General features: G+C 40.8%; 1 protein-coding gene across 1 annotated transcript in view; it reads right to left on the bottom strand.

Moving 5' to 3' along the window:
- Window positions 1-23,529, bottom strand: part of LOC141085739 (putative ferric-chelate reductase 1) — a 28,787-nt gene extending 5,258 nt beyond the window's left edge. Inside the window, exons 1-8 of the mRNA XM_073571274.1 lie at window positions 23,401-23,529; window positions 18,814-19,009; window positions 14,862-15,001; window positions 12,679-12,770; window positions 12,500-12,590; window positions 11,388-11,484; window positions 10,961-10,981; window positions 10,710-10,868 (exon numbers count right to left, since the gene is read on the bottom strand). Coding sequence (XP_073427375.1) covers window positions 10,710-10,868; window positions 10,961-10,981; window positions 11,388-11,484; window positions 12,500-12,590; window positions 12,679-12,770; window positions 14,862-15,001; window positions 18,814-19,009; window positions 23,401-23,529 — 925 coding nt within the window. The remainder of the gene's footprint in view (window positions 1-10,709; window positions 10,869-10,960; window positions 10,982-11,387; window positions 11,485-12,499; window positions 12,591-12,678; window positions 12,771-14,861; window positions 15,002-18,813; window positions 19,010-23,400) is intronic.
- Window positions 23,530-25,276: the final 1,747 nt, after the last annotated feature.

Genomic DNA, 25,276 nt, shown 5'->3' with positions numbered 1-25,276 from the left:
ATAGGCCATACAATACTCCTGTCACAAGAAGGCTTTTTCAAATGTCGCTGACTCTCAGGGCGACATCAGGATCTGAGAAATCTATAGGTTCTAGCAATCTTCCTTGTAACTTCAGTAATGACTGTAATCATCGCAGAGAGACTCGGGCATCGACGCAAAGACTTGTAGCTTCTAGACAGGTTACCAAGAGTTAAATTTCTACTGTATTAGATTGTTAGTGCTCCTTGGTCACATGCTTTTGGAGAACCACTCATATCTTCTTTTCCCCTATATATGTATGCCCTATATACTGTTCAGGTAGTGCCAGTTATAGCTTTTCTTAACCTGTTCTCGATAGATGGACTTATCCAGGCATTTATGGTGGTTGTTCTGTGATTGTTGTGTGTGGTTTTTGGTGAAAATCTTTTGCTTTTCCTTTGTTGTTTCATATAGTTTATTTACCTCACAGTGTTACTCTTGTACATTGGTGTTTACTCCTTTGTGAGTTCTGTAAACAGAGCACCTCCTTTCCGAGGGCCTCTCTGTTCTGGATCTTTCTGTCTTCTGTCTTGGCTTAGGTAATCCTAGTACGTTCAATCCTCCCACATTCACCATGCTACTGAAACTCTCATAGACTTGATAGATAGGGCCTTTAAACAACATCTACACACAAACTCTCTGTCTCTATCCAACCAATCAAAATATCTCTTCGATTGAGAAACATACAGTCTCTTAAAAATAGCACAATATTATCATCAAACCAGCTGATAAAGGGGGCACTAAGTGATAAGCGAGTTTCTCGTTGCTTGGGTTTTCCTGAGCATGCTCAGGTTTCCTCTGAGTATTTTGGCGTGCTCAGAGATTTAGTTTGTGTCGACGTAGCTGCATGATTTGCGGCTGGTAGACAGCCTGAATACATGTGAGGAATGCCTGTTTGTTAGGGAATCCCCACATGTATTCAAGCTGTCTAGCAGCCACAAATCATGCATCTGTGTCGACACAAACTAAATCTTCGAGCACGCCAAAATACTCTGAGGACACCCGAGCATGTGCAAGGTACTAGCAGGAACGCGGGATGCAATGGCAGAACAAAAGGCAGAACAAAAGTTAACGGGTATTTAATGCAGAGATTAATTGGCAGTCAGTGCTCCACGGAGGGAGAACACAAAAGCAAAGTAATACAAATACAGGAAAGATGAACAGTGTAGACCTAACGCTAACAAAAAGGAATGGATCAAACTTATCAGTCTGTAGCTCCCGGCCAGTCTGGGTTACACGATTCCACGGCGTAGACGCAGGTGGCAGGAGAAGTCTCGGAATCGATCCCGGATGACGTCAAAGCAATGTCTCTTGAAAGAAACAGCGGTTCCTGGTTTTCCTGTTGCGGGGTTCCGATCCTGGTATACGGGTTTGCACGGGGTGAAGAAGATGAAAGAACAAGTGAGTCACAAAGTTCTGGAGAGGAGAAAGAAGAGGGGACCTTGCAGGCAGCGTGTTGCATGTGGTCTGTTTGCAAACGACTGTCAGGAACTGCGAGGGGTGCTGTCCAATCAGAGCTCACAGATGTGGAAGTCTGTTGGGAGCTCGGCTCTGCCTGGACGCAGGCTGTGCGCGTAGAGGAGGATAAACCACGGCGTCGGCCTGCTGATTGGCGAGGAACAATGGAGACGGAGTCAACCTTCTCCTATCGTGTTCTCTGTCTTCCCATCAGAAGTCCCCTTTTTGCGCGCTCAGTGCTAATTATCCCTGCAGTCAGGTGCTCAGGTCTGCTCAGGTCAGAAAGCACTTCCCCCCGCAACAATGGTGACAGCCCCGATGGTTCCAGCCCAGACATACAAGAAGCTGCCCCAGCCCTGTCCATCTCCCTACACATGCTCTGGAAAACCCGAGCAATGAGTATATTTGCTCATCACTGGGGGCACTATACTAGTCATGGACCACTTACAGTACCTGAAGGAAATACAACGCCAACTGTCTGATTCCACCTACAAAAAGGTTTCAAGGGACCCTACTACCACAATCAGAGACAAAATTCAACAGACCATAACAACTTATCTTTGTAAAAATGCCATAGACCAAAACACTGCTTCATTTCTCACCAATCCACATCCCATAACACAGGTCTTTCACATTATACCAAAAATACACAAATCACTGACAATTCCCCTGATTGCCCCATATTAACATACACCGACTACAAGTATAGTCTGACCACTTTATCTGTTTATTTGAAGAATGCACTTACACCCCTCACCAAAAATAACAACTCTTACTTGCCCAACAGAGTTACTTCCTACAAATTATCAATCACAACAAGTCAGTTCCTCCAGACAGCTTACTGTTCACATTAGATGTTAACAGTTTATACATGTCCATTACCTATGATTAAGGCCTTGGAAACATTTCTGACGCAATAAAATGAAATTTGAGCGATGATTCAACTCAATTCTGTCTTGACATATTAAGTTTAGTATTGCATGAAAACTTCTTCCTCTTTGGGGATGACTAAGTCCTTGACTAAGGAAGTAAGGATTACCTAAGTTCCACCCATCTACATTTTATTTTCTGTTGATTTGCCCTCTTGTTTTCATATTTTTGTTTTAATTTCCAATTCTTTGCTCTACTTGGGCCTTTTCTGTCCGGTCCACTAAAAGTGTACCTATAATCTACCATGTGTCAAGGTATTTACCGGATTCTTAAATATAAGAAGTATGTCCTTCAGGACGCTGAAGAATGTACTTGTATCCACAATTAGCATGAGAAAGGCTTCTTTTGTATGTAGTCTGTATGTATGCACAGTATAGCTGTTATTTATGAAATGTTTCTTTTTCTTCACAGAGACATTATGAATGAGACCTTGGCAGGGTTGAAATGCTAAAATGTCGCATTTTTCCTGCACCCTTTTTATATCAGTGCTTACATCTGAATCACTATATGTAAAATAAACTATTTGCATATCCAAAAGGAGTGTGCGATGAATTAACGCCTACTATATACTGTTCAGATAGTGCCAGTTATAGCTTTTCTTAACCTGGTCTGGAGAGATGGACAAATCCAGGCATTTATGGTGGTTGCTCTGTGATTGTGTGCGGTTTTTAGTGAAATCCTTTTCTTTTCCTTTTGATGTTTCATGTAGTTTCTTTGCCTCACTGTCTTCTTACTCTTGCACCTTGGTGATTATTCCTGTGTGAGTTCTGTGAGACTGAGCTTCTGTTTTCCCCTGTCTGTCTATTATGTGTTAACCCTTTCACTTCTGTCCCCTTCTTCCCTGTGTGCGGAAGGAGTTCGGATTAGTACGGAGCAGGAGTTGAGCAGTAATCCTGGGGACAGGGACAGGCTAGGGCCCCTTTAGCTCGAGGGACTAAATTAGGGCCCACAGTCCTAACTACCCTATAGTCACATCATGACAGCTCCTGTATGAAATGAATTAAATTAAATATGCAAATTGCCACTTCAGAGAGTAAGGCTGGTTTCACATTTGCGTTTTTTAGCGCTGGAAAAAAACGCATATGTGCGCATGCGTTTTTTCCCCTATATTTAACATGGGTGCGCATACCTGCGCGCTTGTAAGCGCATGTATGCGATTTTCATGCGCTGCGTTTTTTTGGGGTGTGCGTTTGTATTTTCCAGACGCAGCATGTTGCATTTTTTGGCCCTGCAAAAAAGCGCATGCGCACATATGCGCACGTTTTGCGCTAAAAATGGCCATTATAGCCTATGGATGCGCATATGTGCGCACTGGCATGCTCATGTATGCGTTTTTTTTCATATGCGTTTTTTTTTTTTAACCATGGAATTTAGGGGTTTGGGTTAGAGTTAGGGTTAGTTAAGGGGGTTTAGGGTTAGGGTTAGGGTCAGGGTTAGGGTTAGGGTTGGGGTTTGGGTCAGGGTTAGGGTTAAGTATGGTTTGGTTAAGGGTTAGGGTCAGGGTTAGGGTCAGGATTAGGGTTAAGTATGGTTTTGTTAAGGGTTAGGGTCAGGGTTAGGGTTAGGGTTAGGGTCAGGGTTAGGGTTAGGGTCAGGGTTAGGGTTAAGTATGGTTTTGTTAAGGATTAGGGTCAGGGTTAGGGTCAGGATTAGGGTTAAGTATGGTTTGGTTAAGGGTTAGGGTCAGGGTTAGGGTTAGGGTTAGGGTCAGGGTTAGGGTTAGGGTTAGGGTCAGGGTTAGGGTTAAGTGTGGTTTTGTTAAGGGTTAGGGTCAGGGTTAGGGTTAGGGTTAGGGTCAGGGTTAGGGTTAGGGTTAGGGTTAGGGTCAGGGTTAGGGTTAGGGTTAGGGTCAGGGTTAGGGTTAGGGTTAGGGTTAGTTAGGGTTTAGGGTTTGGGTTAGGGTTAAGTATGATTTGGTTAAGGGTTAGGGTCAGGGTTAGGGTTAGGGTTAGGGTCAGGGTTAGGGTTAGTAAAGTCATGGTTTGGGTAGTGTGAGGGGCCACCTAAAAATGTTGGAAAAAAACGCAAACGCGGTAAAAACGCACTAAAAATGCATACAAACGCATAAAAACGCTGCGTTTTTTTCATGCATGCTCATAAAAATGCTTGAAAAAAACGCAGCAGTTGTATGCTTTTGTATGCGTTTTTTCAATGCGTTTTTTTGCGGGAAAAACGCGCTGCAAAAAAAAGCAAGTGTGAAACTAGCCTAAGAGACTAGAATTCTAGTGCCACCTATTGTAAGTAACAATCTTATTAGTAGCAAGACTCGTTAAAGGGAATCTGTCAGCAGAATCAACCCTCCTAAGCCATCTATATGAGCACGCAGGTCATAGAAAGCTGAATAAAATGATACCTTGATATCTATGATCCGATGTCTTATTGCAGAGAAATCCACATTTTTTAAATATGTAAGTGAGCTGTTAAGATCTATAAGTTGGACATAGATCTCCCTGAGAATCTGCCTCCAGAGCTTAGACTACCGTTCAAAAATTTGGGGTCACCCCATATGCTCTCCATCCTCTATCCTCTCCCAGGTTGGTCCACTCACTATCTACCATCCTAAGAACCCCCTTCTTCTGGAAGACCCTCGCCTTATAGGCTACTAGGCTTCCCTCTCTGGTCCACTCCTCAAACAAAGCCTCTAAAAATCCTAACTTTCGATACTGTTCCACAGATGACTTACTCATACAGTTGTGGCCAAAAGTATTGACACCCCTGCAATTCTGTCAGATAATACTCAGTTTCTTCCTGAAAATGATTGCAAACACAAATTCTTAGGTATTATTATCTTCATTTAATTTGTCTTAAATGAAAAAACACAAAAGAGAATGAAGCAAAAAGCAAAACATTGATCATTTCACACAAAACTCCAAAAATGGGCCAGACAAAAGTATTGGCACCCTCAGCCTGATACTTGGTTGCACAACCTTTAGCCAAAATAACTGCGACCAACCGCTTCCGGTAACCATCAATGAGTTTCTTACAATGCTCTGCTGGAATTTGAGACCATTCTTCTTTGGCAAACTGCTCCAGGTCCCTGATATTTGAAGGGTGCCTTCTCCAAACTGCCATTTTTAGATCTCTCCACAGGTGTTCTATGGGATTCAGGTCTGGACTCATTGCTGGCCACCTTAGAAGTCTCCAGTGCTTTCTCTCAAACCATTTTCTAGTGCTTTTTGAAGTGTGTTTTGGGTCATTGTCTTGCTGGAAGACCCATGATCTCTGAGGGAGACCCAGCTTTTTCACACTGGGCCCTACATTATGCTGCAAAATTTGTTGGTAGTCTTCAGACTTCATAATGCCATGCACATGGTCAAGCAGTCCAGTGCCAGAGGCAGCAAAGCAACCCCAAAACATCAGGGAACCTCCGCCATGTTTGACTAAAGGGATCGTGTTCTTTTCTTTGAATGCCTCTTTTTTTCTCCTAAACTCTATGTTGATACCTTTGCCCAAAAAGCTCTACTTTTGTCTCATCTGACCAGAGAACATTCTTCCAAAACGTTTTAGGCTTTTTCAGGTAAGTTTTGGCAATCTCCAGCCAGACTTTTTTATGTCTTGGGGTAAGAAGTGGGGTCTTCCTGGGTCTCCTACCATACAGTCCCTTTTCATTCAGACGCCGACGGATAGTACGGGTTGACACTGCTGTACCCTCGGACTGCAGGGCAGCTTGAACTTGTTTGGATGTTAGTCAAGGTTCTTTATCCAACATCCGCACAATCTTGCTTTGAAATCTCTTGTCAATTTTTCTTTTCCGTCCACATCTAGGGAGGTTAGCCACAGTGCCATGGGCTTTAAACGTCTTGATGACACTGCGCACGGTAGACACAGGAACATTCAGGTCTTTGGAGATGGATTTGTAGCCTTGAGATTACTCATGCTTCCTCACAATTTGGTTTCTCAAGTCCTCAGACAGTTCTTTGGTCTTCTTTCATTTCTCCATGCTCAATGTGGTACACACAAGGACACAGGACAGAGGTTGAGTCAACTTTAATCCATGTCAACTGGCTGCAAGTGTGATTTAGTTATTGCCAACACCTGTTAGGTGCCACAGGTAAGTTACAGGTGCTGTTAATTACACAAATTAGAGAAGCATCACATGATTTTTCGAACAGTGCCAATACTTTTGTCCACCCTCTTTTTTATGTTTGGTGTGGAATTATATCCAATTTGGCTTTAGGACAATTCTTTTTGTGTTTTTTCATTTAAGACAAATTAAATGAAGATAATAATACCAAAGAATTTGTGTTTGCAATAATTTTCAGGAAGAAACTGAGTATTATCTGACAGAATTGCAGGGGTGTCAATACTTTTAGCCACAACTGTATACATTCACTCCTTACTCTCCTCGCAAACTTGTACCAATGTACTGTTCTATTGTTTTCCTTGTTATACTGTTAGGCTTGACTCTGTTAGTTAAACCCTCTAGACCCTGCGACATACATATTATCTGGAAACTGCATCTGTAATTGAAAAGTACTAAATAATTGTATTGTTGCTTCAGTTTTCCTTATTAAAAAAATATATTATAAAAAAAAAAAAAAATTTGGGGTCACTCAGACAATTTTGTGTTTTCCATGAAAACTCATACTTTTATTAATCAAATGAGTTGCCAAATGAATTTAAAGTCTAGTCCAGACAATGACAAGGTTCGAAAAAAAGATTTTTATTTGAAATAATAATTTTCTCCTTCAAACTTTGCTTTAGTCAAAGAATGTTCCCTTTGGAGCAATTACAGCCTTGCAGACCTTTGGCATTCTAGCAGTTAATTTGCTGAGGTAATCTGGAGAAATTTCACCCCATGCTTCCAGAAACCCCTCCCACAAGTTGGTTTGGCTTGATGGGCACTTTTTGCGTACCATACAGTCAAGCTGCTCTCACAAGAGCTCAATGAGGTTGAGATCTGGTGACTGCACTGGCCACTCCATTACAGATAGAATACCAGCTGCCTGCTTCTTCCCTAAATAGTTCTTGCATAATTTGAAGGTGTGCTTTGGGTCATTGTCCTGTTGTAGGATGAAATTGGCTCCAATCAAGCGCTGCCCACAGAATATGGCATGGCGTTGCAAAATGGAGTGATAGCCTTCCTTATTCAAAATCCATTTTACCTTGTACAAATCTCCCACTTTACAAGCACCAAAGCAACCCCAGACAACCACATTACCTCCACCATGTTTGCCAGATGGCATCAGACACTCTTCCAGCATCTTTTCAGTTGTTGTGTGTCTCGCAAATGTTCTTCTGGGTGATTCAAACATTTCAAACTTTTATTCGTCTGTCCATAACACTTTTTTCCAATCTTCCTCTGTCTAATGTCTGTGCTCTTTTGCCCATATTAATCTTTTTCTTTTATTAGCCAGTCTCAGATATGGCTTTTTCTTTGCCACTCTGCCCTGAAGGCCAGCATCCCGGAGTCGCCTCTTCACTGTAGACATTGACACTGGCATTTTGCGTGTACTATTTAGTGAAGCTGCCAGTTGAGGACCTGTGAGGCGTTGATTTCTCAAACTACAGACTCTAATGTACTTGTCTTGTTGCTCAGTTGTGCAGCAGGGCCTCCCACTTCTCTTTCTCCTCTGAAGCGAGTAGTACACACCGTTGTAGGAAATCTTCAGTTTCTTGGCAACTTCTCACATGGAATAGCCTTCATTTCTAAGAACAAGAATAGACTGTCGAGTTTCACATGAAAGTTCTTTTTTTCTGGCCATTTTGAGAGTTTAATGGAACCAACAAATGTAATGCTCCAGATTGTCAACTAGCTCAGAGGAGGGTCAGGTTTATAGTTTCTCTAATCAGCCATACTGTTTTCAGCTGTGCTAACATACTTGCACAAGGGTTTTCAAGGGTATTCTAACCATCCATCAGCCTTCTTACACAGTTAGCAAACACAAAGAACCATAAGAACACTGGAATGATGGTTGTTGGAAATGGGCCTCTATACACCTATGAAGATATTGCATTACAAACCAGATGTTTGCAGCTAGAATAGTCATTTACCACATTAGCAATGTATAGAGTGTATTTCTGAATTACTTAATGTAAGCTTCGTTGTATGAAGTTTTGGCATAGAACATTAAAAAAATGTAAATTTTGCATTTAATTACTGTCATTTTTACCAGATTTGCATAGCGTGTGCACAAATATTTAATATAACACAATTAAAAATAAGACTTTTTTATTTTGTTATTTTTATAGTTTTTCATGACTTTTTATTAATAAACACAAAACATGTTCAACAAAAGTAAGTACAACATTTGACAGCAAATTCCTTGAATGTGAAAAGATCCACAGTTATTTCCTGAAATATTCACACGTACTAAGATTTACAAAAACTGGCAAGATCATTAATATGCAAACAGGCGGGGTCCTTAAAGGGATAATAAAGAGTATACAAATTGATAATTTAGTGGGATATATACCGCCGGGTTTGCATGCCATGAATTATATATCAACAATACAATGCAATGATTAAAGAAGAGGACCTCCCTCCAAACACATCTTAAAAGCAGAAACAAACACCTCGGTTCACACATGTTAGACATGTGAAAAAATAGTTATAATTTTTGGAAAATATGTCAGGTTAAGAGCAAGGTAAAGAGATTTAAAGAGAACTTGTCAACTTAGAAAATGCTAATCAGCTGCAGATATAAGTTCAATCTACAAGTAAATTTACTGAAGGTACGGCTACTGGGAGAAAATTAACTTATTTTCTCCCAGGAGTTGCCGGCTTTAAGTTATGGGGGTGTGCACGAAGTGGCTTCAGTCATCATTTAGAACACAGTAAAATTCGGCTGTAAGCGCACCCTGCCACACTTGGATTATCAATTGGCTCTGCAGCACATCTGTGCAGAGCACACTGTCAGTTAAGGTGCCAGGGCGTGCTTACAGCTGAATCTCACTGTATTCTGAATGGTGACTGAAGCCACTTTGTACACACCCCCATAACTGAAAGCCGGCAACACCTGGGAGAAAAAAAGTTCATCGACTTCCAGTAGCCGCACCTTCAGTAAGTAACCAGTCAGTGTTTAAATGCAATTTACCTGCAGATAAACCTTTTATGTGTAAGCATATAGCACTTTCTGAGGTGACAGATGACATTTAAATAAGATCCTTTTCCAAGAAGAAGCCTGATGGAGTCATTGGATGAGCAGCTTCAGCTCAAATGATAATTGGCATCTCTTTCTATTGAAAAAAGGGTCAGATTATAATTTGCTTTTGTGGGAATTCTTTACATCCTGAAAATATCAGATGCTATATACACATGGACTTTACCTGATCTCTCAAGAAGACCACAATCATGGCTACTACCAACGAGGAAGTTCATATAAAGATCAACAATGATTGAGCAGAAGTGGCCGACAGCTTCGTATTTCTTGGGTCCCTCATTAATCATAGTGGTGGTATGACCGTCCAGAGCAGGTGTTAAATACCAGCCATATGGCATGCGGCCATAGTATGCGTGCGGCCATAGTATGCGTGGATCAAATGTTGAACGTCTCAATCACCATCAAACAAAGACTGATCACTGCAATTCAACACCATGGCTTACAACATTGGGAAATACCATAAAGTAATACTTACAGTAAAATTTGGGGTAATTTACAATATTTATAGGGGATTGACCCTGGGAAAGAAAAATCATACAATTTTCTAATATGCGTTGTAAGGCCAGAATGACACATGCGAGAAACACGGCCGAGTCTCACATGTTAATACCCGGCACTGCCACCGGCACTCAGGAGCGGAGCGTTCATCTGCATGTATTGCTATGCGGCCACACGCTCCACTCCCGAGTGCCGGCGGCAGTGCTGGGTATTAACATGTGAGACTCGGCCGTATTTCTCGCATGTGTGATCCCGGCCTAATTCAGATCCTTCAGTGTCTCTGCTTGCTCTCAGTGAACAGTTGATTACATAAGAAACAAAAAAAAATATTCATAAACCCCAATAAAATGTCAATTTCAATATGTTTCATTATTTTTTTTTTTTACTATACTAAAAGCACAATGCTATTGATCTCACATTACTTTTTTACCTATTTTACCGATTGGTTAATAAAAATGTATATATTTTCCCATCCCTCAATAGAACTCAATGGACATTTCTCTTTTTTCAACCATATTTACTATAGAGCTATGTAACAAAAATAGGATTTTATCTTACATTGTTTAGTTGTAATTACTCAAACTAAAAAAAAAATAGGTGTTAAAAATGGAGCACAAGTTATCATTTGATCCAAACAAGTTAATAGACGTTATAACTACCGTTTATAAACTACATTGTAGAATATTTCTTCTATGTATTTACATCTTGAGGATTGAGATATATAATGGTTCTGCTTGTCTGGAAGGTTTTGCAGCAAAGATGTGATCATCTTGAGATGTTTGGGAAGTTGCTTCAGAATTGTGAAGAAAATGTCAGCGAGATGCTGAATAACATGGATAAGTATGTAATTCGCCAAGGAGCCTGAAAGACAGAGCAACACGGCAATGAATGCTGAAAATAAAATAATATAATATGGCGGGATTGGGTAAGACCCTTCAGAAGAAGTCTATTACTAGGCATTTTATACTCTACACCTATATTACAAGAAACACAACAAGAAAACACAAAATGACAAATTTGCAAAAATACTCTGCAGTAAAAAATATGACAGTAATCAGCAAGTGCTGGATAACAAATAAAGGGTATTTAGTCGATACATTTTTTGAAAAAACTGTATAGCAAGCTGCTACACCACGTAAAGGTAACCCTTCACGGAGCAGTCCCTATCTAATGTATTTAAAACCTGAACATTTGAACATTGTCTAAATGAACAGGGTACAGACAGGCGCCCCCCATTATGGGCTCGTGGTGCAAGGCAGCTCATTTATGTGCATGTCACACAAGAGAGGCAATGTAATTCCGAGAGCTCACAATCATGGGGCAATGTGATTTCATCATGAGTCGGCATGGGTGTGACTCCACACGTGTACATATTCTTACCTACTGGACAGCACATGCCATGGATAAAACATGCATTAGTGGTATGTCTTCCCCTGATCATGGATGGCTCATCCAACAGAAGGGAATTTATTAATTTCTGCAACATTTGTAGGATAAAGTTACAAATTTTGGTGCATGTCATATATAAGATAAAAATTATTGACTTTTAATTGCAAAATATTTACTTTAAATAACATATTAAAATGAATATTTAAAGGGGTTTTTACAGGAACAAAGTTAATTTTAATCAACATTTTAATCAATACATCTTGGAATAATAATAAGTTCCACAATTGGATGTGGTTAAATAAAAATGTTCCTGTGCTGAGATAATCTTATAAATGTGCCCCTGCTGTGTACTTTGTAATGGCTGTGTCTGACCATGCAGGAACATGGTCTGATCATACCACAGCTCCTGGGTAGGGGAGGAAGCAAATGAGTATACAGACCCTACAGCAGGAGATCGTAGATGATTCTTTCTTTAAGGGCTCATACTCACTTGTGAGAGACTCGCGCAATTCTCGTGCGAGTCTCTCGCATGAAAACCTGGCACTGCCACTGGCACTCGGACCGAAGCAAGCGGCTACATGTATTTTTATGCCGCCGCACGCTCCGGTCCGAGTGCCAACGGCAGTGCCAGGTTTTCATGCGAGAGACTCGCACGAGAATTGCACGAGTCTCTCGCAAGTGAGTATGAGCCCTAAGGTAGAACATTGCTTAAAAACAGACAGGGAAATGTTTTGACTCACAAAAAGAATAATCTGTGATCCAATGATGTCTTGTCTGTATACTCTCTTTTGCTTCCACCCCTGCCCAGGAGATGTGGCATGATCATGTGATAGTTATTGTCTTCAGCTCTGTGATATCAACACGATACAAGATACCCTGGAGAAGCAGCGGTGAAGCAGCACTGGACCCTGGAAGGGTGATTAATGAACAGAGTTGTGGTAAGGAACAGGGTTCTTCCAAAACGAGAAAACACAAAAAACTATTAATGGTGGAAAATGGCCTGATCTTTAACTGGTTGCGAAAAACATTTTACTGTAGGTGGCATGCTGGTCACTTGGTAGGTCCTTAGCACTTTAGTGAAAAATAGTCTTAAAGTCACTTACTGTTAGGTGCGATAGTCCAGAGCCAGAATATGTAAGACTTGGTCCAGCTAGATTTGTCCAAAAAATTGACAAATTACTCACAGCTGTTGCCCTAGAAAGAAGAAAATCCAAGGTTCACACAATTTGAAGACTTGAGTGCTCTCGTTAGTCTCGGTCTTATGTCTGTTTTGCCCAGTTACCTGAACTGGATTGTTGAAAAGGTGACGTTTGGGGCAATCCAGGTGACCTCCACAATATCCTTGGCCTTGTCGGATGTGTGGCTAACTGCGCTCTGTAAGATATAGAAAGTGAAATCAACTGTCCAGGCATGAGCTAAAAAATGATAGCTGTGATCCTTGACTACAGTTTATCCATTTATTTGCCTTGCCGATAGAGGGTTGGAGGTAGTCCTAGACAAGCCTCCTGGCTAATCATTGGTGCAGGCTTGGCTCTCTCACGCCCCCCGTAGCTCGATTTTATGTCACTGTAGATGGACGGTCAAGTTTCGGGGCTTTGTCCGGCTGCAGCACGTGGCAGTACCCTAAGGCTGTGTTTGCACGTTGCTTTTTATCTGTGATTTCAGTGCAGATTTGTCACAAAACTTGAAAGGTTTCCTGATACCAACAAAGTGAACGAGAATCCTGAAGCCTCATCTACACGTTGCTTATTTGTGACTTGCAGATTTCGTGCAGACTCAAATCTGCATTATGCCCATTCTTTCTGTGTTTTGCTGCAGATTTCACTTGTACTAATGAGTGGGGGAAAATCTTCCCAAAAAACTAAAGTAGAAAATGAAACAAAATCATGCATGTTTGCCACTGCATTTTTCCTGCTTAGTGGTGCAGAAATGTCTACACCATATACTTAATGTGTGCACACCCCCTTACTGCTGTAATACCTCAACTTTCTGCAGTTCTGCTAAACTAAACCTAAACCAACATTAAGCCCTGTGTCCCATGAACTCCCCATGGACCTCCCACAGAATATTATCAGTGTTGGTATCTCAACATACCACATTTATTCTCCTAGGACGGCAAAGTGTAATTATCACTATGCCATGGATCGTGGTCAAGGACCTCTCCATGAAGGTGCTTTTCGCTGCAGGTTACATTATATCATTAGTGCTACAGTATGTACATTATATTATTGCCTTAACCCGTTAAGGACCAGGGGTATTTCCATTTTTGCATTTCCATTTTTCTCTCCCGTTAAGCCATAACTTTGTTATTTTTCCATCAATATGGCCTTGTGAGGGCTTGCTTTTTTACTTTTGAACAACTCCATTGATTTCACCATATCATGTACTGGAAAACGTGAAAAAAATCTCTTTATTTAATTGGTGAAAAAAAAAATACAAAATATGTAAAAAAAAAAAATGGTGTCATTTTCTGAGACATGTAGCGTCTCCATTGTTCGGGATCTCGGGCTGGGTGAGGGCTTATTTTTTGCGCTCCCAGCTGACATTTTCATTGACATTACTTTAGGATAGATATGATGTTTTGATCATCCATTATTGCATTTTATTCAATGTTGCAGTGACTAAAAACGTAATTCTGGCTTTTTTTTCTCGTTACGCCATTCACTGATTGAATTAATTCTTTTTATATATTGACAAATTGGGCGATTTTGGACACGGCGATATCAAATATGTGTATGTTTTATATTTTTTTATTGTTTTATTTTGAATGGGGCAAAAGGGGGGTGATTTGAACTTTTAAAAAAAAAATATTTTTAAAAACTTTTTTTTTACTTGCTTCTATAGTCTCTAATAGACTAGAAGCTGCTATCATCTGCTCATTTGCTATGAGCGCCGAACACTGGGCATTGACTGCAGACCACAGGTTGTCATGCCAACCCATTGACAACCCTCATGTGACACGGGCGCCAATGGTCGCAGCTAAGATGTGCATTCGGTTTGCGCAAGTTAAATGCCGCTGTCAGATTTTGACAAGCATTTAACTAGTTAACAGCCGTGAGTGGATTGCTATTCCACCCGTGGCTGTTAGGGTCACATGACAGCTGATCAGATCAGCTGTCATGTGCCAGAAAAGGTGCAGACTCATCACTGGAGCCCGCAAGAGGGGGAGGTGGCCTATGATCAACACAGCACATCATAGGTCATTAAGGGGTTAAAGCTCCTATCTGTAGTTATGTTCTTAACTGTCACATACTGTATCAAATTCCCAAAGGTAAATTCACAGGTGGCCAATTCACTGCAGACATTTTTGGGATTCAAAAGTTTGTTCTATGTAATGGAGATATTTTTGCAGAACTTGCATGAATATTTGCAATCCCTTTTCACATGAATTGGTAAATTGCACGGACACTGAAATTTCCGAACAAAATCCAATCTGTTCCATGGGAATGTACCCTAAGGACTCACCGCAGTAGTGGTACAGTTTAAGGTCTGTATATCTGAACCAGTGACTTGGAATGAGCCCAGAGGAGTGTTACTGTTTGGTTGTCGGGCTTGGATCAGAAAACCTTCGATAGGATAGTCTTGGGAAGTGTTTTTCAGCGTCACTGTTAAAGAATAGCAAGAAATAAAGGCTGAAATTACTCCCATGGAAAACTAAATAAAATACCTGAAGTTATATAAAGTTTATAACGCTCCAAGAGCCTAACTTGAAAATTAACTCTACTCCTGTGGGGTGGTCTAAATTCATTAAGAAGAAAAGAGAGAGGTCCTCTAGCGGCAAATGACCACTATATAAATCGATAATCTGGTTGGAATAAAACATCGCCTTTTAAAAATTTAAATATGTTTTTTCCGTTCTCAGGATAAACACAAGCCTTACAAATAGTGTCCACACACTTTCAAAAACCTTTTAGGGAAAACCATGTAGAATGTGGTTTTTGCTAATTAATTGAAAAATAAGGAGGTGAGAGTAAAGGGGGTTTTACTCATAGCGATATCGCTAGCAATATCGCTAAAGCGTCACCGATTTTGTGGCGCAGCAGCGATATTGTTAGCGATATCGCTACATGTGATACTTACCTCCGACCGGCTCCCCCGCTGGTCATCGCTGATCGTGCGAGATCGGCCTGGTCCATTTCTCGTCGCCGGCTTCCTGCTGGCGCCGACGAGCGAGCCATGGACACAGGCAGAAGAAGGACACCCTTGCTGCATCTGAAAGGTAAGAGCGACCGCCGACCGCTGCTGCATCGCTGGTGAGATCTGCCTGTTTGGCAGCTCACTAGCGACCGTTTAGCGATGCACCAGCGATCCTGACCGGGTCATATCGTGGTCGGGATCGCTGGTGCATCGCTAAATGTAAAGGGGCCTTAAGTTGCCTAATGTGGATGCCTTCCTAGCAACAAATCTAATACCTGATTTATTGAGGACCTCAGACAGTTTGCTGTCTGCATTTAATATAGGTAGATATTTCTGTATAATATCAGTAATCTTCCGATACTGAGGACTAACACATTTAAATCCATTACCACTAACCAAAATTTTACAATAAAAAACTTCATCAATTGTTATACAATAGCGGTGATTTACCTGGTTGTTTGTGAGGAGTGCAACGTACAATACATCGGCTGCACTACAGGACCGCTCAAGAAATGGATTAGGAGGCACTTGTAGGATGCGGTTAATACCGCTACGGTTAATACTTCCGCAGTCTCTAAACACTTTTCCCAAGTTCACCAGGGTAATACCAAATACTTTAAATTCTGTCGCATAGAAAAAGTGTTCAGACCTAAAAGAGGAGGAGATCTAAAGAGAAAGATACTCAATCGAGAATCTTTTTCGATTTTCAAGCTTCAAACAAGAGTCCCCCATGGAAAGAATTACAAACAAGATTTAATTCTACAATATAATTAAAATATTTATGTATAGTTGATTGTCAATTTTCTAATTTATAATTATCTGGATATTTTGTATGATATGTTTCATTTGTATTATTATTTTTTCCTTAGTTGTTTTTTCCTATTTTTGTTTATAAATCTGTTTGTACTTTCCACCTCATCCTATAGGGTTAAATTTTGTTACAATTATCCAACCTTTATATATTTCAACTGTGTTGGGAGTAGGTAAGGTATGACAGAATCCTGTCCAGTATGCTTTGATATACACCATGATTAAGGCACTTAGCTTTAACGTGTCGGTTTGTACACATTCCATCCTTTTAGGTAGTCAGCTTTTATATTTTTTATGTTGATCCAATAAAAGGCGATTTTTTTTTTCTATTCCAACCAGATTATCGATTTATATAGTGGACATTTGCTGCTGGAGGACCTCTCTCTTTCCTTCTTTCATTTTCACGTCTTGGTCTGGAACGGCTCGGTGCAGCTTCACCTGACACAGCAAGGTGCTCCTGGATGTGGTGAGCTGACTTGCAATTTTCCCTTTTTTTCCCTTTGTTTTTAAATTCATTAAGAGGTGCACATTTATTTATTTTATTCACTTACATGGTACCATTAATTTTGCAGCACTTTTACAGACATCACTGTCCCAACAATATTAATCCCCTACCAGTATGCCTTTGAAATGTGGGAGGAAACCGGGGAACTCGGAAGAAACCGGCACAAACATTAGGCGCACATGCAAACTCCTTGCAGATGTTGTCCTTGGTGGGATTTTAATCCAGGACCCCAGTGCTGTATGGCTGCAGTGCTAACCCCTGAGCCACCGTGCTGCCCATCTCTTAAAGGGAATCTGTCACCCTTTTTTTGGACTATAAGCTGCCGGCATCGACATCTGGGGCTTATCTACAGCACTCTGTAATGCTGTAGATAAGCCCCCGATGTAACCTGAAAGATAAGAAAAAAGAGTTAGATTATACTCACCGAGGGGGCGGTCCGGTCTGATGGGTGTAGCGGTCTGGCGCCTCCCATCTTCATACGATACCATACTCTTCTTCCCTTCCTGTCGTGGCTCGGGCGCAGGCGCACTGCTCTGCCCTGTTGAGGGCAGAGCAGAGTCCTGCAGTGCGCAGGCGACGGGAGAGGTCTGGCACCTGCGCACTGCAGTATTCTGCTCTGCCCTCAACAGGGCAGAGCAGTGCGCCAGCGCCGGAGCCATGACAGGAAGGGAAGAAGAGGACGGCATCGTATGGAGATGGGAGGCGCCAGACCACAACACCCATCGGACCGAGACTGGACCACCCCCCCCCCGGTGAGTATAATATATCTCGTTTTTCTTCTCTTTCAGGTTACATCGGGGGCTTATCTACAGCATTATAGAATGCTGTAGATAAGCCACTGATGTCGTTGCCGGCCGCTCATAGTCCAAAAAAGGGTGACAAACTCCCTTTAATAAATTAGGCAAATTTACAGGTACTCTAAAAATCTAAAACTGTTATGAGCTCTGCTTTACACCACTGTCGAGCAAAATTTACTGTTACCGAACTATATAGATAAGAGGATATGTGCTAAAGTGCCGAGGTAAAATAAAAAAATGCTGATGTAATTGAGCGTATGAGTCCAAAGAGTCCCGCTCCAGTTTATGAATGAAATATCTCTATGTCAGGAGAAGGCCTCGGAGTAAATGTTAGTGGATAGCCATGCATTTCTCTGCTCTTTGCTGAGTGGATCAAACCAAAATCCATGGTGCTATCAGTACTCAGCGTTCCGGCCGGTCATGCTGGATGAAGCCTCCCAAGATTAAATAAAACTGCTGCCCCATGTTGTAGTGATGTCACCAGCTATGGACTCCTATGCAGGAAAAAGGTAGGTATGACTATAACCTACGTGTTTCGCAGGATAATGTCGTCCTTCCTCAGAGATTATCGTTGTAGGGACAAAGGGGTCTTTTATAGGTGATTAGGGACAATGATTGGTCGGTTTGTATCTAATAGATCTTAATCTTTTGGATGATACTTTTATTTGTCTGTGAATCCACCCAGCAGAGCACAGAGAAATCCAAGGTGATCGACTGACATTTTCTCTGAGGACAACTCCTAACATAGAGGTATTTCACTCAAAAATTGGGGACTCTTTGGACTCATGTCTTCAGGTCTGATTGGAGCATTTTTTATTTTACCTCGGTGCTGTAGCGCATATCCTCTTATCTATATACTACAGTTGCTCTATTCAGCACATAGGCAGTCTGCGTTTCTGGTATATGCTGCTTCTGTATACCAAGTATCTGTGTATTTAAAGTGGGAACACTGGTACATACACCTGTCATTAAAATGTACAGTTAATCTGTTGTGCTGTGGTTGGTGCAGTCCTTAAGCCTCTGCCACTTTGACGGAGCAGGTGCAAAAAGAGCAAAACTTTTTCACTGATGGAAAATTAGCAATTTTATAGCCATTGGTGGAAATGATGTAATTAATTGTCCTCAAAGAATCTTGATAAGTCGTGATACGGTTATTAATAAGAGGTACCTGTGATTTTATCTCCAGCCTTGTAACTGGTTTTGGATGCGGTTAGCATATAAGGGGCGCTGCTGGTCTGAGCGGCGTACCCATGCTGAGGCGACATATCCGAACAAGCTTCTGTAACTAAACCATTTGGGTAAGCAGTAACTTGGAGAGGGAACAGAACAAGGGCGACCACCATGTACTGGAACAAGGGATTCATCTGGAACAGAAATAACATTCTTACTAATATTTCTACATATGAGAACATAACGACTATTATAATTGTAGCAATACAGCTACTAATATGGTGTATACTGGAGTGGAGACCGCGGAGGAGGCGTCGTATTCAGTACAATCCAAGGAATTGGTTATTTAATGGGTCTAATTAAAAGGCTTCTGTAAGAGGTCCTTACAGGCGTTGTCCAACATACACTAAAATCTGGAAATCAGTGGGATGTTTATAAAATAGCAAACCAACTCCTATACTAACCTGCTTTAATCCCCATGGAGTCAGCACAAGTCACATCGGTGGCCTGTGCTGAGATCAGAAGCAGTAGTGACATCTTGTTTTTCAGTCACCTGACCACTGAAGCTTCTGATTGGCTGCAGCAGTCAACTGAAAAACTGCATCATTGGATGTGTCTCTGATGGTCCATTCAACATTGTATGCACTTTGTACTGTGAAACCAAGTGACATATCATTCTAATAGTCCAAATATTTATTTAGGATATGTAGAAGGGCTGCTTTAACACATCCTTGGTCGTCTATGATGCCAATAAAGTTAAATATAAATTAATCAATTGATCTAGAATAATGATGAGATTTTTAAGAAAGACCCTGGTGATTGAGGTGTTGAATTCCTTATCTTTTTAGTTCAGTTTTTAAGTATTAACACCTTTCTGTTTTGTAATGAAATTGGCTGGAAGTTTAGTGCGGATTCAGACATTTGTGCAAATCGGTCCAAGATTGGACCACAATGCACGGACTGGCCATGGGTATCTCAACCAGAGCTTGACAGCTTGATATATTTCTAGGAAGTTGTCACACTTGGGTTGGGAGAGCAATGGCCAGTCCGTGCATTGCAGTCCGACTTTGTGTGGACATCTGAATGTAACCTTAGGATCAGGAGAAAGTAAGGACTGACCAGATTTGTCACAGCCTCTTTATTGATTGACAATCTGCTCAGTATGCTTTTTCGACATTTAAAAGTCTATCTATCCATTGCGGGATCTTCCTTAAGAAAGGGGTGGGGGTTACAATTGTATGATTTCTACAAAGTCTGCATTAATAGTTCTCCGCAGCTCAACAGCTGTACTGATGTTGATGCAAGGTAGCAGTAGTAGTAATAGTTATAGTAGTAGTATTACCCCATCATATTGATACTTACATATGAGGCTTATGGATATTACAAACACAAGTCAGTAATACTTTCGCACGCTTCCTAACATTTTCTCCATGTAACACTTTATATTTAGGAAGCATGACTTGAAATGAGTCATTTATACCTAAAGAGTAGAATTCACTCACCAATGACATTTTTGTGGAATAATTATATAAAGTATATAGATAGTGTCATAAATTGTATACCCCTAACCATGGATATGTTGACCAGGAACTCAAATACAGAAAATAAAAATAATGCAATTCCGGGTTTATGAAAAGAGCTGTACATGGGTAGTTACTCAATTACATAAAACCAGTTTTACTAGAAGTTGAGTTTTGTCTGACAAACATAACTTTACACAAAGCTGATACTTCTCCTTTTACTTCCAGCTTTTTATTCCTCCAATATAATGAGGCCACCAGCTAAACATCACATATAAGGAAACTGCACAAAAATAATCCCATAATACATTAGTCCAGATCCCTATATAGTGAAAGAGGACCATGCTTAATGTTTTTTATGAACAGTCTTATACAATTTAATTAATACGAATCAGTGAAACTCTTTATCTCAACCATTTTGTAAAATCGACAGTCACTCGAATACAGAGTTCTTTTATATACTTCTATTTTCCAAATTATACATCTCAAGATAGAGCTGCAATCAAAATTATTTAACCTCCATTGTAAATTAGGTGTACAAACTTTCTGTCATTTGCAATAAAAACATCAAACAAAAACATTTTAAATAGCTTTACACAACTAGTATAAAATTCAACACAAAATGCCCCCTTTACTGACTACTGCAATCTCACAATTATTTAACCCTCTGAACAGAATCCCAAATAATGACACATTTTCAAATCAGGTTTTTTTTTTGGTTTTTCAAATCAAGCGCATGTGATGCAACCAATGAAAAACTTCATCACTTGTATCAGGTATGCTTAAGATAAAACATATCAAATACCCGGACTGGCTAGGGCTTTATTGATTGTGACATTTGCATGTTAAATATGTTGAGAGAGTGGTCCAAAAAGTTAAGAGAAGAGAATATTGCCTTGCATACCAAGGAAAAGGATACAATAACAAAGCAAAGGAATTGAATGTTTGTAGAGTAGAGATACAGTTGGAAGCTTAGTCTGCAAGTTCCAAGTTAAAGGAGAACTGACTACACTACTAGGACATGGCAGAAAGCGGAAGCTACCACCAACTATCACCAGATGACTCAGGAGACAGGTGGTCACAAACCCTTAAATGTCTGCAAAAGAGCTGCAGGAAGATTTGCTCACAGTAGGCACTGACGTTTTAGTTTGCACAATAATGAGCATTCTAAACTCTGAAGGTGTATTTGCCTGAAGAGCAAGATGTACACTTCTACAGATCCAAAAACAGTTTAAGTATGCTCAAAACTATGTTAATAAGCTACAAACGTTCTGGTATTCTGTTCTGTTGGGCAATGAGACAACACTGGAATTTTCTGGGCTATGGATCAATGATATGTCTGGAGGAGAAAAAAAATGAGCATATGCTGAGAAGAGCACCTTGCCTACAGGTGGGACTTTGGCGGTAGATCGGTGATAATCTGGGACTGCTTTCCTAACTCTGGGACTAGAAATCGGCAGCGTCAGGAGGTCAAGATTGGTTCAATCAATTATAGGGAAATTATAGGAGAAAATAAATCCATTATATGAAGAAGCTGAAGTTTGGACATCATTGGATCTTCCAGCAGGACAATAATCCCAAGCATATTTCAAAATCCACTAAGACTTGGTTTCAGAAGAATTTGTAGAAGATTCTGGAGTGGCCATCACAGTTTCATGTCTTTTACCCCATAGATAATCATTAATGGCAGTTGCAGAGGGCGGTTGCAGTGTTCAAACCCAAAAATATTAGTGAACTGGACACCACTGCCAACCAGAAATGAGCAAAGATTTCTCAAAACGGCTTCCAGAAGTTGGTGTCTGGCTATGCATCACATTTGCAGCAAGTGAAAACAGCAAGAGATGCTCTACTATGTACTAAAGCCCTTTTCAGGAAAGGATTGCGTAATTATGAAGCTTCAGTAATAAAAGCGTCATTTTGTGTAGAGTTTGGAGAAACCACTAATATTAGTTGTTAACTTATTTAAATTATACTTGATTCACTGGTTTATTGCAAACATCTGAAAAATTTTACATTTTGGTAATACGCTTAATTTTATAGTCTTAAGGTTGAAAGAAGTCGACGTGTTGATACAAAGTAAAGCAAATATCCATGTGGCAGGCATTAATTGCCCCAAACTAGGGGAAAAATGCATTCCTGACCCCAAATACGGCAATTAGATTAGTCCTCTGGATCAATGTACCATCAAAGAATCTACTACCCATAGCTGGTAATATATTATTTATTTAAAAAAAAAAAATGGCATCCTGATCCTTCTTGAACTTTTTTATTGGGGTTGAATATGGTAGTTTTAATTGCAACTGTATCTCAAGCCAAGAGGAAAGGAATATAAAGATATATCTGATTCCAACGCTCCACACACAAAGAACAAGTCAAAGTCTCTATAGACTTCAAGCCAGTACTTTCAATAATGTGGCATATCTGGGAGGACATATAATCCTAGAAAGAAGAACTCAGTCATGCAGATAAGCAACAGAGGGTTATAAGATAAATGGCATAAATTGGTGAGAATATACTTATGTGTTTTTTCCATTCCACTCTATCTAGATTTATATTTCTGTTTTCCAATACATCATATAAGGTAAATATAATGGTGCCATTAAAAACTACAACTCATCCAACAAAAAACAAGATTGCCTACGTTAACCGAAAAATGAAAAAGGTAGAGCTACTAGAAGGCAGGAATAATAAACAAAATGAAAAAAAAACCTGCGGCATTAAGAGGATAACATTATTATGAAAAACTTTAGATATATTTATTAAAATACAATGGAAAAAATTAAATGAGGTTAAGATAGGCTAACGTAGTCTGAGTAGAATCAGGGTGCCATAAGATAGCAAAAAATAAACATTTGTTTACTTTCTATACAATGTAGCAAGTTTTCGACCAAAAATTATCTGTTCCCCGCGGCAGCTGTTAACATACTATATATCTAGGTCAGTCAATTGTTTTTAGCTAATATCATATACTGTACATGGAATATATATAACATATATAATATTCTGTAATGAATATACCATTGAAATATTCAATTAAGAAAATCAGAGAAGGATGATATTCTTACCTTGTCTTTTACAGAGTTGGTCTGTTCACGAATATCCAAGGTCAGGTTCCCACTGTTAATCGTTAACAAAGAGACAGTCTTATAAATGATGCAGGTATGGAGCTCGGGGAGTGGCCACTTGTCTATCATGTCTAGAAGTATGTGCTATCTATTGTTACTTTGTAAGTATCATTGTGATCTGTGTAAAGATAAATCCATGACAATGACCCGCTGGTGATGGTGAGCAAGAGGAGGAAAGATGAGACACAGAAGACTTAAATTATATTCTAAACACTGGAGTTTATGAGAAAAGGAAAAAGAATTAGAAGAAAATAATAGGTTTACAAAAAAGTTGAAGATAGAAATAAATGTATAAGATGGGTTGCCCAGTCCTAGAAATTATGGACATGGTGCCACATACAGTATATAAAATAAGGAAATAAAATGTAATATATTTACTGTCTAAATGGTCTGCCAACTTTTTCACCACCAAATCCAAAGTCCTGCAGTGCTTTGTAGACCATACACAAGGACAAATGACTACTATACCATCAACTGTCTGCAAGCACCACCTGTCACCATTGCCAGTATGGGTCCATATTCCATACATTATCAAACTGCTGATGTACGGTAACCCAGCCCTGGCAGTAATAGTACAAAGATTAAAAGTAACTTATCTGTTAGAAACTCATCTGAGATTCCTGTTAGTGCTCGTGTACTATTAACCTAAACAGATACTTCTGCTTTAAAATCTCATTGATATACAGTATATTAAAAGGGTTGGCCACTACTGTTTAATTGATTACCTATCCTTGAGATAGGCCATCAACTTCTGACCGATGGGGTGTTAACGGTGCATATGGCTACTGGAAGTTCTCAAATGCTGCAGGAACCAACAGTTCCGTCAATTCCATAGCGGCCATGAGTTGGTACTACAGATACACTACTATTCATATATAGAGGATGGATCAGTAATACTTGGCCTCAGCCACTACAGTTTTGACGGAGCTGTGAACTTCCAGATGGTGCCAAATGTCGCACCGTGTGTCTTCATCCTGCCAGGGCAGATTGGAGACAGGGGGGAGGCAAGATGGAGATGGGCAGGATTGGAGATGGGGGCAGGATTGGAGACATTGGGGTCAGGAGATAGGGCAGGATTGGAGGCAGGGGCAGGATGGAGACAGGGGCAGGATTGGAGACAGAGCATGATTGGAGACATTGGGGACAGGATGGAGACAGGGCAGGATGGAGATGGGGCAGGATTGGAGACGGGGCATGATTGGAGACATTGGGGCAGGATGGTGACATTGGGGGGCAGGATGGAGACATTGGGGGCAGGATTGGAGACATTGGGGGCAGGATGGAGACATTGGGGCAGGATTGGAGACATTAGGGGCAGGATGGAGACAGGGCAGGATTGGAGACATTGGGAGCAGGATGGAGAAGGGGCTGGATGGTGACGGGGGGCAGGATTGGGGGCAGGGTGGAGACGGGGCAAGATTGGATACAGGGGGCAGGATTGGAGATACAAGGGGCAGGATTGGAGATACAGGGGCAGGATGGCAGACACTGGGGGCAGGATGGCAGACACAAGGGGCATGATTGGAGACACAGGGGCAGGACTGGAGACACGGGGCAAGACTGGAGACACGAGGGCAGGACTGGAGACACGGGGGCAGGATTGCAGGTACAGGGGGCATGATTGGAGACAAAGGGGGCAGGATGAAAGACATGGGGGCAGGATTGCAGGTACATGAGGCATGATTGCAGACACAGGGGGCATGATTGGAGACAAAAGGGGCAGGATGAAAGACACAAGGGGCATGATTAGAAACAGAGCAAAATGGAGACATGGGGCAGGATTGGCGACACAGGGGGCAGGACTGTAGACAGATGG

Source organism: Dendrobates tinctorius, unplaced genomic scaffold, assembly GCF_039654945.1.
Source record: "Dendrobates tinctorius isolate UK_male_01 unplaced genomic scaffold, ASM3965494v1 ptg000029l, whole genome shotgun sequence".
NCBI classification, from domain to species: Eukaryota; Metazoa; Chordata; class Amphibia; order Anura; family Dendrobatidae; genus Dendrobates; species Dendrobates tinctorius.
Note: the sequence above shows the minus strand (reverse complement) of the source record. Positions and strands in the feature narration are given on the sequence as shown.